General features: G+C 41.2%; 2 protein-coding genes and 1 long non-coding RNA gene across 12 annotated transcripts in view; all 3 read left to right on the forward strand.

The window, feature by feature from the left end:
• Window positions 1–256: 256 nt before the first annotated feature.
• LOC113587834 (uncharacterized) lies at window positions 257–7,094 on the forward strand. Of its 2 annotated transcripts, none has more exons than XR_003411793.3 (4): window positions 257–570; window positions 3,705–3,839; window positions 4,381–4,499; window positions 5,092–7,094. It is a non-coding gene; the product is annotated as an uncharacterized LOC113587834 (long non-coding RNA). The 2 variants fall into 2 exon arrangements; XR_004775854.2 differs by having other exon boundaries at window positions 4,384–4,499.
• Window positions 7,095–7,997: 903 nt separating this feature from the next.
• On the forward strand, window positions 7,998–12,969 carry myl4 (myosin, light chain 4, alkali; atrial, embryonic). The gene is made up of 7 exons (XM_027026717.3): window positions 7,998–8,188; window positions 9,465–9,492; window positions 9,776–9,925; window positions 11,564–11,737; window positions 11,991–12,068; window positions 12,297–12,334; window positions 12,445–12,969. Exons 1-6 carry the CDS (start codon window positions 8,084–8,086, stop codon window positions 12,323–12,325), a joined length of 564 nt encoding a protein of 187 aa, XP_026882518.1. The 5' UTR covers window positions 7,998–8,083; the 3' UTR covers window positions 12,326–12,334; window positions 12,445–12,969.
• Window positions 12,970–13,744: 775 nt separating this feature from the next.
• The window catches only part of maptb (microtubule-associated protein tau b), a 29,561-nt gene continuing 25,727 nt past the window's right edge, over window positions 13,745–17,578 (forward strand). The window contains exon 1 of one of the 9 annotated variants that reach the window (XM_027026725.3): window positions 13,745–14,032. The gene's annotated coding sequence lies outside the window, so the exon portion shown is untranslated. Of the gene's footprint in view, window positions 14,033–14,691; window positions 15,542–17,578 lie in introns of those variants that run through there. The other 8 variants (XM_027026724.3, XM_027026723.3, XM_081716565.1 and 5 more) reach the window with 8 other exon arrangements.

A 17,578-nucleotide genomic window follows, 5' to 3' on the forward strand; every position in this document is an offset into this window, starting at 1 on the left:
TCGGTCGAAACATTGAATCTACAAAACCATCTGCGCTATTGGCAAAATACATCTGGGGGGAAGATTAGACCACAGCGTGTCGCATTGTGTTTTAAGCACACCGCAAACGCTGTAACTACGTACAAGTTCAAAGATCAGGAACAAGTCGCATAAGGCTCCCCAAGTTCAAGCAACACTTTCCACCCACGCACGCCGCCCCGAACTGCGCGTACAACCCCACTGCCGAGCTGGGGAAAAAAAACATGCACTCGGTGACTTTTACCTTATCCAGTAAAACAGAAATTTCCCTTTGACTTCAGTTTTAGACCGAAGGTTAGTTTTCGTCTAAGTCCTCGGCGAGAACTTTTTCCCTCAATCTCGGAGAGTGCGCTGTGGGGCAGCTGTTGCTTATGCATTGGTGTCTTATGAAACCTGAGAGTTGCTTCAGGTAGGATCACCACTTATGACACGATGCCAGCATCTCGTTTCTCGCGCTCGTAAAGGGTTATGAAAACTGCAAGATTTCAAGTGGGATAATCGTCAAACGCCGAAATTATACTGGGCTTTTAATGGACGTTGACATTGAGACATGTACGTGTTCCAGAGGGCAAGGCATTCGTTCTTGTGTTTGTGTTCAGACGAAGTTAATGTAGCTTCTTCTGTTTAAGGCGATTCTATTCATATTACATAAGTTAAGGATACAATAAGCGGGCACCTGCTGTATTTAAAAATGTATTTATTTTTGTTTTGTTTTTTTAATTTGTTTTTGTTTGTTTGTTTGGTTGGGTTTTTTTGCTCGCATGCTTACTTTTCTTTTTTGAAAACAGAAGATATATTGTGCTTTTTCATTGTCCAGCAACATATAATGAACATCATACAGTCCCTGTTATGACAAGCAGTGTCTATGGTTTTGAATCCATATATATTACAGGAAAAATACAGACAGCCCTCATATAATTATTATTATTTATTAGTCTCACAGTTTTCAGCACACAGAATTAAATCTGCATTCATGCCAATGGCTCCACTGTCACCAGGCCTCTCTGTGTTGGAGGCACTGTTCACCATCATCACTATGTGGTATTTGATTTAAAACCCATAAACATACACACTGAATTAGCAGCATGTTCCACTTCACTAACACCATGGTGGTCTGCTTCATTAACAACATTTTGAATTCTGAACACTGATTCACTCCCCTATATACATTCTGAATCAGAGGAGGAGGATTTTGCTGACTGTACTGAAGGTTTTATGTCAGAGAATTTTCAGATTGATGAAAATAAGTTATTTTTTGATTCAGTAGTCCAGCTAAAGAGTCTGATAGAAGATCTTGACGGATCCTCATGTGTAATCACAGGATCTTGCTGAAAGGACCGTATGATATAATATACCACACTCTCGGATCTGCTCAAATTTTTGAGAGCAAAAGGTCTACAAGTACCTATTGGATCCTATGACCTTACTCTCTACACTGTTGTGTTGGTTCACTCCTTTTTGATAGCAGTGTATTTGGGAACTAGCAAACCAATGTGTTGATGACTATGTTAATGAATTCATTGGAGATTTCAAAAGCTGCTACTCAAGCCGGACTAAATTTCAATGGAAAGCGTTATGATGTTGCATTGATATGTGACACCCTTGTGCTTCCTCTGTCACACTGTTTTCACTTCCTCTGTCACACTGTTTTCACTTCCTCTGTCACACTGTTTTTCCACATCATTGTTCTTAGTTCCACATTAGTTTAGCCTCTATAGTTCTTGCTTAGTCTTTAGCTACTGGCAGTGATGGGCAGACCAAGCCTTATTGGCTCTGGGGGCCTTTTTCTGATTGTAGGAAGTTCGAATCATTGGAACACTGAAAGACTACACCGGAAGAGTAACCCCTGGTAGTTGTAGAAATGATGTCAATGATATCATAAAAGAGATTATATAATAATGATGCTCATTAGTGATGTTTAGTCATTAGAATGCATGTATAGCTTTTGTAATAGTCCTTTTTTATGTAAAATATGTTAAATATGAACACTTCTCCACCCATGTTTCCATGTTCTCCATATTTCCAATTTTCCCTTAAAATTAATGGCTGGTTATTTTGCACCCTCTTATAACTTGTAGGTGCCAATGCCAAACTACGTTGGCTGAGAAGACCCATCGCACTGCAGATCAAAAAATGCACTGCAAATACACAAAGCATATTCATCAAAATTACACGCATGCATGACATTTTACAAATGTGCTGACATTTCATGAACTCTTTATTTGGACAGTTCTTCAAGATTTTCATTAAAGCATCATGGTGACTGCCTCACATTTTTTGCAACTTTTTACATACTTCCTTATGCGTTTTGATTATTTTGTCTTCACGGTTATTTTAAGTTACAGAGAGCAATAACTGATATGGCCTATGTCATGGACATTAGGATGATTTTAGGTTGATAGTACACCATCCTACAGTGCACCATGTAACAAATCTGACCCAAGCAAGCACCCACAGAGAGAGAGACATAGAGAAAGAGAGAGAGAGGCAGAAATAAAACAAATGCACATATTTTATATGCTCTGTAATGGCAAATGTGCGACTGTGGATTTTTTTTTGGAACGTCTGTGGAGGAAAACAGGATGTCAGATGAATAGAGAGCATTCATTTGAAAGCACATCCTTCAAGCAGTCTTTTCATCCCCTGAAAGCCTAACAGGATCCTCACACAGCAGATTCTCTAGACTGTCACTTCCCCCTCACCCCCACCCCCACCCCGAGCATGGCCCGCCCCGAACTCCCAATCAAGATTTAAATAGAAGATAAGTTTGGATGTTATCTTTGTAATTCGGCCAACATGTTTATATGTCTTACCTTCTGTGTTTAAGTTTAGATTTAAGCCTGCCAGTGATTAGTAGCTGTAGGATAATCCAGCTAATCCTGGAGGCAAATTTGAGCAAAATACAAACTAAATATTTAGCTGTGTACTCTATAATTGACAATAGCAGATTAATAGTTACTATAGCCTTTATCATTAATTAGTGTTGGAGTACAAACTCGACTGAACAGAACTGCGAACCACAGACTCTCAATGACTATAAATAGCATATAGCAATCTTTGTGTGGGAAGTGTGTTTTTTTGTTTGTTTGTTTGAATAAATATAAGCGCTAAGATTATTTACAGTAATGCATGTGTTGCTGCAAATGTGACTCCAGTGGCTGATAAAGGAACCACTCCAAAAAGAATGTTTCCACCTGCTTCAAACACAAGTCCATTTAATCTAATATTGGCAGCATAATGGCCCCATCTGCTGGCTACATCTTGCAACACAGCTCAGGCGTAAATATTGTCTAACCCTAACCCTAACCCTAAGTTCCTATATATCTTACACGTATGCATCAAGGTGCATACACTTACTAATGCACGGTTGAACAGTATGTTCTGTATCTCGTGTGTGAATCAGTTAAACTTATTGATACCTCCTTACAATCTAAATGCTGATTTTATGATGGGAGTTTAGTGTGATTTTTTCATCTGTTGATGTGGGTGTGCTGAACTAGTGAGAAGGTCATTCCTACACAGGGGAGATCTTGACGTGTGTGTGTGTGTGTGTATATGTATATATATATATATATATATATATATATATATATATATATATATATATATATATATATATATATATAAAACTCATGTGATTTGGGCTGGAGTGGTTGGCTGATAATAATAAGAGAAACTCCCAACAGGACGGGGGATGTGAACTTCCCAAAGGCCATATGACAGACCTGGAGGACAATGACAAATTCCTGGAGACTCTCGGACCGCATGTGAACCATGAAGCAGAAATGGGAACGTCAGCAACATCCGAGGTCCTCCATTGGGTAAGGCAAGTGTTGAAGAGTCGCTTGAATGTCATTTTGCTAGAATGTATTCAAAATCATAAACACTGCCATGCCAGTCATCAGATACCCAGCAGGCTTGATGAGCTGGCCAAGATACAACAGGACCTCAGACTACATAGGGCACATGCAGGGGTGTGCCTAGACTGAACTGAGACTCAGGACTCTGCCCAATACCAGATGTTGCTCTGTGAAATGTTTACATGATGTTGTGAAATCAGAACAAGAACCTGAAATCAGAACAAGAATGAAATCAGAGCTTACTGTGACAGGCTTAGCTCTATTTGTACAATTCCTGAAACTACAAAAATCACACGATATGTTGCACAAAGAAATGTATCGATGTACTGTGCAACTAAATAGTGAACCAAATATATATAATATAAATATATCATCTATTTTGTTTTATTATGCCCACCTACCCAATGTCTATTCTATGGCTGCCTTGCGTGTGCACTACTGGAACACTCACATTTTCCTTTGGGGTTAATAGTGCCTTATCTTAGCTTCGGTTATTTACCAGCAGAGGGCAGTAGACAGTGGGTCACACTGCTCGCATTACTGGACGTTTACAGTGCAGTACCGTCAAAAACGAGGTTTATATCCGGATAGAAGATGCCACACAGGAGTCCCCCTTATTCAGTAAGTATTACCCTTATTCAGAAATATTATAACACACAAAGTAGGTTGTGACCCCAAATTCCTCCCTAGTCCCTTCTCCTGTCTCCTTCCTGTCTCCTTTTCTGTCTCCTTCCTGTCTCCTTTTCTGTCTCCTTCCTGTCTCCTTTTCTGTCTCCTTCCTGTCTCCTTTTCTGTCTCCTTCCTGTCTCCACCTCTTTGTCCTCCCCCATCTTTGTCCATTTCTCCTCCCCCATGTCATCACCACATCCTTGAGAAGGAGCAAAAATTCCTCCGTCCTGCATATAATTACAGACGAGTCATAATCAGTCCCAGCAGCCATTGCCAAGTTTTTGGGAAAAGCCTAATTATTTTTAAACAGTCGTGAGACTCCTTGTTGTGTTTGATTTATATGAGATAGATTTATGTTGGGGCAATACGAACACTGTGTGTTTTCAGAGATCTCCCTCACACGGTCATGTTTCGGCTTTAACATAGCTCCCAAAATAGCCCAAAACAAACTGGTGACCTAAACCCAAGTCTCTATGTCAGTTTTTTTGCCTCAAAGTATGGCTTCCTTTTAATTAATTTTTTCCTTTATTGAATGACGCTGTAGGCTATTATCGTTACCCTGCTATCCTGGCAACACCTCTTCTGATGCAGTTTAGAAAGCTTCAGAAACATGAAACCACTTGTGCTTGCCCTGTATCCTTCTGTCCAGCATCCTTGCAGGGGCAACTGGAGTACACACTCTGCGTACACAGAGCCCACACAGCAGGGGGGTGGTCTTATGTCATAACTGTCACTTGCTATCCATGGCTCCATTTAACTACATGGTATGAAACTGCTTCAGTCCCGGAATGATTCACACACTGGGTGTCAGATTTACACCAGGGCAGAAACAACCTATGAAAGCTCTAAAGGGAATTTTGAGTTTTTTTAAAGACACAAACTGGATCCCACTTTGACTGACTCACTGAAAATATTTCTGGAGGTGGTATTCCTACATACTAAAGACTGTTTCTTATACTATATAAAGGGCCATTTGGAATGCAACATTTGTTGGCTAAAATGTACTATTTATTATTTATATAAATAGCTGCCAGTGGGACAACAGAGTTCCGGTGCTGCACTAGAGCACAGACTCAGGCATTCTGCTGTGAGATTATCACATAAACATTCATAGATTTTTTCGGATGTGAGGATAAACAATTTGGGCAGTAGCTTACATACTACACTTTTGAGAAAATACACGTTTTCATCTTTAAAAGGGTCTTCCATACAGTCATATGTGTAGGTTTCTCAGGAGTCGTAGAATTTGTGATGTGGTGATTGATATCAAAATCTGAAGGAGCTTAAGGAATGTTTGGGGTAACATCGTTATCCTTGAGTGTGCTTGGACCAACTGTGTCCAAATTTCTTAGGCTTCATCCACGACAGAAAAAAAAACTATATTGGTTGTGTGTCCATTAACATATAACATGCAGAGCAATTCGCGACATTATGAAGAAATGTTGGCCTACTTTTAAAAATCTTATTTTCTCCTTCAAAAGCGGCCTTGGAGATGTGTTGGTAAAACCACTATCATCATGTTCCACCTGTGTTTGATCCCTCACCTTATTGTTTTCCATGTGACTATTATGTACATTGTAATAATATTTTAAAAACCGAAAGTTTTACTCCCTAAATTAGAAGCAAACATTTCATCAGAGGATTATATGTAACACAATACATGTGGTGCATCTGTTACTATGACTGTGTGGTCATGTAGGAAATGTGGGAAAAACAACCACATGTTAGTTTTGGGAAGCAGGAAAGACAAGAGTCACATGCAAGTAGAAATGTATGGCTTTACTGGAGCAGCGTGAAGTCTAAATAAAACAATCCAAAACACGACAGGCAAAAAAGGCAGGAACTGTAATAACAGCCTTAGGTCACAACCAGAAAATGAGTGATAAATTACAAACAAGGCTCAAGAATAAAGGTAACTAGGAGCAAGTGTAGTTAGGAGATTGGGAGCGACCCAGAGCTTTCTGGGAAACATTGTCCCTGGCAGGCTTGGTGAACAAAAGATTGCTATCAGATGTGGTGATCCTATCTCACCAATAGTGAATCATTGTATCAAAACAGATCATAATACTCATTCCGAAAATTGTGTCTGTATTGAAGCGGTGGCCAAGATAGGGAGGGGAAGTGTTCTGGACACCCATTTACTAAAGAGGGAAATGTTTTTGATCTTTGAGTAGGAGACATTTACTCCGGATGCTCTGACTAAAGATTGTCACCATTGTTGTGGTCGGTGACTTTTTGGGGGTCAATATTAGGATATTTTCAAAAGACTATGAGCATATAAAGAGTAATTTGGTGTTGTAATTTGTACCTCTGTTTAAGATGTAGGATATTGATCTGTAGTGATGATGATCTTTATCAACTGTATGGGATCTTATCTTTGTAAGATATATGTTGTAAATATCAATGTTGCTGTTTTTAGTGCACTTGTTAATTTTTGGTGTATGTTTTTTCCTCTCTCTAAAATGGCAAATCGCATGTATGCTGCATGTATTATGTTCAATCATTTCACAGCTTGCTAGGTTAATGTGGAAAATAAATATTTGATGACAGCAATCAATGAGTGTAGATTTCTTCTTTTTTATTCTTGGGATTTTGCTTGAAGTTCATACATCAGAGATAATTTGAATACAAGAGACTATTTTGATAGTTTTGTAAGCCTGCAATTAATTCTTTCTTGATCACATGATCTCCATCAAGAAAAGTGTTCCCCACAAATACTTAGTGTCTTTCACCAAAAGATAAAAGCCATTAAAGATCTGTACCACAGAGCATCTGTTATACTAGAACAACTGCAGTGAGTAGGTCAAATTTTTTTTTTTTTTGTATTGACTACGAAGTTCAGAATCTGCTGTTAGCTTGCAGTTCACCACAATATAGTTCTTTAAAACAGTACTATAAACAGTACACTAGGCGAGGTCCCACCCTGTTCCACGGGGATCCTCCATAAGTCCCAAGTAGTCCCTCCATCATCTGGCCAACCATAATTCATCCAGTTTGAAGTCCACTGCAGATCCCAGGAGTGCATCACCTTCGAGGCCCCTTTAAACACATGCCACAGTAAAAGCAGGCCACACTGCGGCTTAAAAAAAAGTATGCTGGCTATATACACCATGTACTTCTTACAGGCATCCAATATAAAGGGAGAACAGCACAGGTTTTGTAGTACTGTTTGTTCAGCTCCCTACCCCACCACATGCACCTCCCTCCAGCATTGCTGCAAAATAACTTTAAAGGCCTTGCTATTAACCTGTCATCATTATACTGAGAACAATATGTGGACATGCTAAAGCTCTCCACTGGGAGTGTTTGAAGAGGCTCGCTTGTGGAGACTTGTCACTCCGCGCCCCCATCCTACAGACCTTGTAAGGGACATGACGGTGCCTCGGATAGGCTGGTCCATCCCTCTGGTTCTGCCGGAGGGAGCTGGAGGTGAGTATAAAACCTGTCCGGGCTTGGTCTGACCTCTGTGCCTCATTTCCAAACCTTTCTGACCTCCTTTTGAATCGCTCTTCCTCAGCCTAGTCCATCTCAGAAACATGGGTCCCAAAAAACCAGAGCCCAAGAAAGAGCCAGTAAAGCTTGCTCCTCCTCCGGAACCGGAGAAGCCCAAGGAGCCAGAGTTTGACCCGAAGAGCATCGCGGTGAGTATTTCACTGTGCCCATTACTAATCCAGCTGTCTAAAACAACACCGTCAAAACCCATAGATATGTGCAGCATGGAAAAGAATCGTTGCTAGGGGCCAGAGTATTCCATTGGCTGAAAGGTACTAACATTCAAACAGCATGAACCTTGTAGAGGCAACGCCGGTGACTGTTTGCATCCATCGTCGCTTAAGGTTTTATTAATGTATGTGTGAAAGGTGGTAATGTACAACATTATACAGTAGAGTTGTATGTTTCAGTCCTTAACCAATGGGCACAGAAACACGTCATACATGACCAACATTCGTGGCCTTAGTTAATTCACATGAAAGGCATCTCCGGAACCCTACTGTGGTGACAGCCTTCCCTCTCATCTGGATCAACTGGTGTTTAACATGGTGTTTAGCATGGTGTTTAGCATGGTGTTTAACAGAAGCCATGTCCTCCTCATAAAATCAGTCCATGGTCTGTAGGACAATGGCATCTGTTTTCCTCAGCCCAAAATAATTCACCTTCCAAAACGAGATCTCAGATTACATTGCTATTACAGTGACATCAGGACATTTACGCAGTCAGGAGCCCCACAGCCTAAACATTGAGTTAAAAACACATTTTCAGAAACCTCACATTATTTTGCATGTCCATAATAGATGTATATACACATGCCTTTCTTTTCTTTCTCTATTCAGTTGACATGACCTTGTAAGGCTGTTTTCTTTTCATCGTGACACTCCACCTGTCTTTCCATTTGGTGTTTGCGGCTTTCCACGCAGTCTGAGCTCTACATAAGAGGTCCCCTGTTGGAGCTTAGCATGCCTGTGATCCAGGCTTACCCCATCTTACACCCCAGAGATGGGGCAGAGAGGATGGGGTTTCACAGTCACTCCCCTGGTCCTGCAACAGCCGCCCGTTATTCTTAGATCCTGTAATGGATGGGGAGGAGACTGCAGTGAACGACCTTGACGGCATGAGTGTGAATAAGCCTGCCTCTCCTCCTGGGTGCTGCTAGCATCTGCAGCGCTGCTTAATGGATTTTGGGCGGCGGGGAGATGACTGATCCCATACGGCTTGTTTTGCTGTTGGGCAGATTTAGCAGGAAATGTCGTCAAATGCATGGATATGGAGAACTAATCATTTTCTGTTAAGTAGGGGCACAACGGTTACTAAACGCATATATTACATTGTGTGACAACCAAATCGTTTTTTTTTTTCCTCCTGGTGAATGAGGTGCAGTGCAAAAAAAGATGCTTGACTCTCTGTCCTTTCTTTTCCCAGATTGAATTCAGTCCTGATCAGATTGAAGGTATTCATTAATTCCAATATAGTTAATGTTTTCAAACATATGTGCAGTTGGTCATTTTTGAGGAAATGATCACAGAACGTATTCAGAAGTAAAGCAAACCACTTGGAATACTTGGCATCAGGTATCAGGGGCTCAGACTAGCACTGTGTTAACACTTTCTTAAGTATCTTGTACAACAGTCTCCATGTGAAAATAAAAAAAATCTTCATGTGCTTAAACTGGATAAATAAAGGTTAAGGAAAAAGACAAGGAAAGCAACTTCGCATTCCGTCTGCCCAAACAGAGTTTAAGGAGGCCTTCATGCTGTTTGACAGAACAGCGCATGGAGAGATGAAGATCTCCTACGCCCAGTGTGGTGATGTCATGAGGGCGCTGGGCCAAAACCCTACCAATGCTGAGGTCATGAGAGTGCTAGGCAAACCCAAGCTTGAAGGTGAGAAGGTGAAAGCCATTGCTCATCTATCTATATCTATCTATCTATCTATCTATCTATCTATCTATCTATCTATCTATCTATCTATCTATCTATCTATCTATCTATCTATCTATCTATCTATCTATCTATCTATCTATCTATCTGTCTGTCTGTCTGTCTGTCTGTCTGTCTGTCTGTCTGACTTTCTAACTATCTATCTAGTTTGGGATCAATGTGTTAACAATGTATTCATCTGTTGCTTTGCTTTAGCCATCATAAACAGGCATGTTAAGGGTCTTGGTAAGGTAAAGATATTTAGTAAGGTTCCTGTGTTTAGTACGGTTCCTGTGTTTAGTAAGGTTCCTGTGTTTAGTACGGTTCCTGTGTTTAGTAAGGTTCCTGTGTTTAGTAAGGGCCTTGTATTTAGTAAGGTTCCTGTGTTTAGTAAGGGTCTTGTGTTTAGTAAGGTTCCTGTGTTTAGTAAGGGTCTTATGTTTAGTACGGTTCATGTGTTTAATAAGGGTCTTGTGTTTAGTACGGTTCCTGTGTTTAGTAAGGGTCTTGTGTTTAGTAAGGTTCCTGTGTTTAGTAAGGTTTATGTGTTTAGTAAGGGTCTTGTGTTTAGTAAGGTTCCTGTGTTTAGTAAGGGCCTTGTATTTAGTAAGGTTCCTGTGTTTAGTAAGGTTCATGTGTTTAGTAAGGGTCTTGTGTTTAGTAAGGTTCCTGTGTTTAGTAAGGTTCCCTGTGTTTAGTAAGGGTCTTGTGTTTAGTAAGGTTCCTGTGTTTAGTAAGGTTCCTGCATTTAGTAAGGGTCTTGTGTTTAGTAAGGTTCCTGCATTTAGTAAGGGTCTTGTGTTTAGTAAGGGTCTTGTGTTTAATAAGGGTCTTGTGTTTAGTAAGGTTCCTGTGTTTAGTAAGGTTCATGTGTTTAGTAAGGGTCTTGTGTTTAGTAAGGTTCCTGTGTTTAGTAAGGTTCATGTGTTTAGTAAGGGTCTTGTGTTTAGTAAGGTTCCTGTGTTTAGTAAGGTTCAAGTGTTTAGTAAGGGTCTTGTGTTTAGTAAGGTTCCCTGTGTATAGTAAGGTTCCCTGTGTTTAGTAAGATTCATGTGTTTAGTAAGGGTCTTGTGTTTAGTACGGTTCCTGTGTTTAGTAAGGGTCTTGTGTTTAGTAAGGTTCCTGTGTTTAGTACGGTGCCTGTGGTTAGTAAGGGTCTTGTGTTTAGTAAGGTTCCTGTGTTTAGTAAGGTTCCTGTGTTTAGTAAGGTTCCTGCATTTAGTAAGGGTCTTGTGTTTAGTAAGGTTCCTGTGTTTAGTAAGGGTCTTGTGTTTAGTAAGGTTCCTGTGTTTAGTAAGGGTCTTGTGTTTATTACGGTTCCTGTGTTTAGTAAGGTTCCTGTGTTTAGTAAGGGTCTTGTGTTTAGTACGGTTCCTGTGTTTAGTAAGGGTCTTGTGTTTAGTAAGGTTCCTGTGTTTAGTAAGGGTCTTGTGTTTAGTACGGTTCCTGTGTTTAGTAAGGTTCATGTGTTTAGTAAGGGTCTTGTGTTCAGTAAGGTTCCTGTGTTTAGTAAGGTTCCTGTGTTTAGTAAGGTTCCTGTGTTTAGTAAGGTTCCTGTGTTTAGTACAGTCGGTGATTGTGACTACCTTGTTTTGACTGTAGAACTGAACACCAAGCTCATGGACTTTGAGACCTTCCTGCCCATGTTCCAGCACATATCCAAGTCAAAGGACCGGGGCACGTTCGAGGACTTTGTGGAGGGGCTGCGTGTCTTTGACAAAGAAGGAAATGGCACTGTAATGGGAGCAGAACTACGCCACGTGCTTCAAACGTTAGGTAAACAAAACACTCAAAAAACAATCAAACCACTCCAAATGGCTGCAGCTACACTGGCATTACAGGATAACTGTGTCAGAAACAAACTGTATGTAAAATGTAAAAGTATTGCCAAATTTGTCTGAATTATTGCATTATTAAAGCGCCGAAAAACGTTGAATTTGGTGCTTGGTGTTTATCTGTGTTGTGAGTGGAAAAATGAACTGAATCACTGAATCACTGAATTGTGGTCCTTAATGGTGTCTTCCTGTAGGGGAGAGGATGACAGAGAAAGAGGTTGAACAAATAGTGGCAGGACAAGAGGATGGTAATGGCTGCATCAATTATGAAGGTATTAATGTGAATGTGAAGCATTTTAAGATCATATTTTTAGATTCACAAGGCTTGAATGTCAGCACCCCCCCCCCCCCACACACACACATGATGATGTACAAAAACATGATGATGTACATTCAAACCCATTTGTTATCCACATTAGAGTATGCATTACTAATTACCATGGATCTTGCTGTAGTGCAGGAATTTAACAGTTACTGCTTGTGGTCTTTTTGTTAAACAGCTTTTGTTAAACACATCATGTCTGGATAAACGCCACAGGTATGCCACTGGAACAATGTTTTTATTCTGCATTAGCAATGCTCAGTGTGAATAATGTTCAATTTTGTTTGAGAAGTCTAACAGGTTGCTTTATCTCTTTCAATGTCTAGGCTTCAATGGTCAGTCTTACAAGATCTGGTACCCACTCAACATGGAAATGAAAAACTCCTAAATCTCCTAAATCTTTTTAAAAAGCTATTTATGTTATAGAACATGCTGAATAAAAGGTTTTTGCATGTGATATATTCATGATAATGTGATGCACCACGAAAAAAAAAAAGTTAAGCCTACTGTGATTACCATGCCCTAAAACACACCTCAAACACAATGTAAAAACACTGGGACGAGGGCGCCACCTTGTGCCTGAAAGTGTAACTAGCAGCATGACATCATCTGTGTCTGCAGCGCAGCACCCCAGGCATCCCTACAATCCAGTGAAAGAGAACCACAGCGCTGTACAGTAATAATCAAGCCTTTCAAATGGAGGAGGGAAAAACACAGTGCTGTGAAGGGCTGTGTCACTGCAGGACTGGACCTGCTTTGCAAAAAGACCCTTATGACAAGAACTGCCCAGTCCACTTTTCAGTTTAAAAGAGTAACAATATATAACCAAATAAAATGGCTTATGTTCCAAATACTGTTATTTTTCAATTATGTGAGATGGAGTTATTAAAATTTTATATAAACTGAATCAAATTAACCAGTTTAATTAACTCATTAAACTGTTACAACCATGTGTTTGAAATACAAATCATGTTGGTTTACTAAAGAGTAGTTATACAGAAAGAAAAAAAGAATACCATATAGACTTGTTTACAGGCAAAATCAAAGTAAAAGCAACAGTCCAGATAGGATCGATGATACGATTACATATAGACCCACATCTATGAATCTCAATTCTTCCTACTCTCTCTCTCTGTCTCTCTCTGTCTCTCTCTCTCTCTCTCTCTCCCTTTGTCCCTCTCTCTCTTTTTCTTTCTCTCTCTCTCCCTCTTTCTGCCTCCTCTCTTGTTAGAAAAAAATGCCTACTCATTCACGAGTGGTCTGGTTGCTAAGCAACTCCAGAGTCCACCCTTATTAAACTCAAATTCTAGGAGTGGTTTTCAGGAAAGCCAGAAAACTACATCAAAGTTTTCAATGGGAAACACAGCCATTCAAAATATGTTTATAGTTAGATAAAATTAGTGTTCAAAGTCAGATGTTCTGGTAAAAATAAACAAAACAAACCCCACGAAAAAAATTGCAGTAGACTATTGTTTATTGCAAAACCATTAGAATGTTTTGTTTTGTGTTTTGCTTTGCTTTTAAGTATACAGAAACCTCAAGGCGTGATAATGTTAAGGTGAAGGTCTTGGCTAAGCGCATGCACAAGGATACTCGTGTCAGTGCGCGCGCCTGAGTGCGCTCGCGCTCGCGCTCGTACGCGTGCGCGCGCTATAGCCGTATACCTTAAGAAGACTAATCGGTGCTTATGGAGACTAAGTAGAGAGATCAATATCAGTTCTGATGGCATATTTCAACACAAATAGTTCATCAAGACCAAACGGTAAATTCGAAAGATCGCGGAGCTCGCCGTTTTTCTCGGGCGGGCTCTCTAGCGCCCCCCTCGCCTGTCAGGCCAGCGATGAAACGGCTCCGTTAGCTGTGTTAGTGCTGACTGACTGCTGCAGTTGGACGGACGGTAACTGTGCTGCACAGGTGAGTAACGCCGGCACCGCAGTACACGGGCCCATTTAAACTACGACTTACACGTGAATAATCTGACTGTGTAACACGGTCCGATGTTGGGTCTCAGTTAACGCCTCTGAATTATCTAAACACCACTGTAACTGGCGATGCTGGGTGTGTGAGGGCCTGCCTTTGTCAAAATCAAAGAGGCATTTAATTTCGCCGTGCCGGCTACCGCTAGCTCTATTTCTCACATTTTAGCTAATGGATTAGTGAATAACGCTTTGTAACTGTCTGTATAGAAGAGTCAGTTTAAATAAAGAAGTGACATTTAGATAAATTCTCAATAAATCCTTTTTTTCTGCCAGTCTTGTCTTAACTCCTCTAGGTTACATATCGAGGCGATAGCTAGCTAGCTGCTATTCTCAAGGCAGACTCCCTCAAGCTTGACAATTTATTATAATTATTATAGGCAGTTGTTTTGTCACTGCAGTATCTTAAAGCGCGTTTTACTTCGTGCATTCGCTTGTCTTAGTGATAACGTTACGTGTAGCTCAGGCCATGGTCTCGTTAATGCGGCAGCTAGTGAGTTTGCCCGGTGCATTTTTTTTTTCAGTTCTCAGGAAAAATCTAGAAATTTGGCAGAAAACCGGCCACTGCAGGACGCGATTAGCAAGCCATGGCCGTGGCTGTTGAACGAGCCAAACCTTTTCGAGTTTTTCTCGCCTTTGTCTCAGCTAAGACAAATACAGCGAAGAGACGCTGGGGAATTAGACCCCTTTAATACAAGATAGTTTTGTTTTTTTTTGGCACTTTAGATCCACAAATGTGAGTTCCCCAAATTCCCCGACTGGCTGTCTCGGTAAGCCGCAGGGCGATCCTCGTTTAGCCGCCGGTGTAACGGGCTTTCCGCAGTTGCTTTCCGCGGAGATTGGTGCTGATGCTGCCCGCGTCGCCGTTGGCCGGGTACAATATTCTGAACCAAGTTTTAACGGAGAGTTGTTTTTTTTCTGGATTACTCATTTCACCCCTCGTACCAGGAACGCATGGATATTTTTGTTATTCGTGTTAGTCGGCGTGTTTCAAATTAATCGTTCGTTGTGGATTTTTCATACTAGCTGAAAAAGGTGTTATCCTGATCTCCGTATCATCACGCATGTCTTTGTTTCGAGCAGTTTGCCGTAGGTGCTGCAGATAAAACGCTTGTATCAGGGTGGGTAGAGACAGCGGACTAGACCGGGTACTGGCGCCTAACTAGCGTGTGCTGAACGGCTGCCAGCAATTACTCACGGCATTTCTGTCGTTAAACATCAAGTCTTTTTACCTGTCATTAAATTGCACCAAGCACATTTTTTTGGGAGGGGGGTTCGTTCGTTAATTTTTTTTTTGGTACGGATAAAATCGCCCCGAGCCTCGTGTAGCTCTGGGTTTTTCACGGCGGTGGACACACCTTGTTTCCCCCTCCCTTGCTCGCGCTCTCCAGAAGCCAGCTGGGCTGTCGCGCGCTGCTTCACTCGTTAGGCTTCCTGCGCGTCGTAAGTACGTCTTTTGAATTTGATCTACATCTACATTTGCATAACTCTTTTTTTTTAGCTTTGTTTTTTTTTTTGGGTAATGTCGTGCCATCAGCTCACAAACTAAGAAAAGACTGTCGTAATATTCCGTCTTACAATAGAAGATGAAAGCATGTCTGCATGGTAGTGACTTCCTCCCCGACGCCCATCCTTCCCCGCCGGCCGCGTGCTGTCTGCTCCTCTGTATGCCATCTTCGCATCTAAATAGCTCACCATGACAAAGCCTCCGTGTCCCGTACTCTAGAATAACGTATCCTAATAACAAGATTAGATACGAGTAAGCGCTTAAGTCTTAGGGGAAATGAAAAATGAAAAGCATCTGTCTCAATGGAAAAAGAAAAGACCCCATAAGGACATTTTACTCCTCACTATAATTTTTCACACTATATCTCTGAATTTAAATGATTCATGATGATCATTTAAAGAGACCGCAGATCTCAAGGTGGCCAGCTAGATATATTAACCTTATCCATAAAATACACTGTTATCTGCTCCATCAGAAAACATGTTCTTCTGATTTCCTAGTGGATAATGCAGTTATTCACAGCAATTAAGGAGAAGCACAGAACATGTCAGGGGTGGGGGTGGGGGAGCCTAATTCATGGTAATGACTGTGCAGAACTGCCACTCCACCTCCTGTTTCAGTCCCAAACACGCATCTGTTATTACTTCTGCTGCTCATGCCTATCACATACAAGTGGAAGTATACACGGGGTTCCGTTTTCTGTCTGCAGTACTAAAAGAGGCAGTCTAGACACACATAATGCAAAGGGGGTCTGACAATGTGCCAGGGTCTTAGGTGAACTGAAGTGATGGCACAGACTAAGTGCTAATTGAAGCTATAGACTGACCAGTGCCATTTGCAAGCTGTCTGAATGGGTGATGAAAAACGTTTCCGATGGGTTTCCGACTGTGTGTTCAAACCTATCTGCCTCAATGCTACAGTGGTATGGCACTGCATACAATATCCACCGCACGCACACTGTTATTAGTCAAATAAGTTCAATAAAGTAGCATGATATTGTCCATGGCTTCACTGGAAAAATAAAATTTGACAATGTAGCGGTAACCCGCAGACCATTTAAACTGGATATGTTGATACTCCTTAGTGTATGGAGCTTATCAGTGCAGCTAGTGAAACTTTAATGTAGACTGAGGTTTGATCTGCCGGGCATTCGGGCTTGTTTGCCTGGCAGAAGCAGGTCTGGGATCAGTGTGGCATATGGCAGAGTTGGGGTCTCCCACAGAGATGTCAAGGACGCATCTGTCTGTGGAACAGCAGGGGCTGCAAGGTCACAGCTGAGATGTACTGAATTCAGCTTTGTCAAGCTTGCGCTAAGAAGATGTTCACTTTAACTGTTTCCTCAGCTTTAAGATTTATAAATGAATTTAAAACCTGAAAAATGAGCTCAGTAAAGATTAATTCTTTGTGAATTGGCAGGTGCCTATCATAGGCTTATCAGATAGAAGTATACTCTATGCCAGCTCCTTAAATTTCTGATTTCTTACCTGAAAAAGGCTTTTTTTTGGTTGATCCATTTAATATAGCAAATACATGAATGCTCCCTTTCACAAATTAGCACAATATGCTGTAAGAAAATGGAACACTTTTCAGCCTTTTTTAGCTACTGGGTTGATGTTTTTGAGCTGGTTGATATCACAGACCAGTACAGACTAGTGCAGGTGCATCGCATCATGAGGGGATCGCTGAGGAGCACAGTGGAAGGCAACCAACAAACAGGCATGCTGTGTTCAGCACACGCAGAGCACCCTGTTCTGCATCACCACAGCAGCAGCCTTCCTGATCTCTGCCTCGCAACAGAGAGAGAGAGAGAGAGAGAGGGAGAGAGAGAGAGAGAGAGAGAGAGAGAGAGAGAAGGAGAGAGAGAGTTATTTTCAGAGGGAAAGAAAAAAGGAAAGAGACAGTGAGAGATAGAGAGACAGAAAGGAAGAGCGATAGAGAGGGAGACAGGCAGAAAGAGAGGGAGAGAGAGATAAGGAG

This window comes from Electrophorus electricus, chromosome 6 (genome assembly GCF_041902795.1).
Source record: "Electrophorus electricus isolate QZ-2024a chromosome 6, ASM4190279v1, whole genome shotgun sequence".
NCBI classification, from domain to species: Eukaryota; Metazoa; Chordata; class Actinopteri; order Gymnotiformes; family Gymnotidae; genus Electrophorus; species Electrophorus electricus.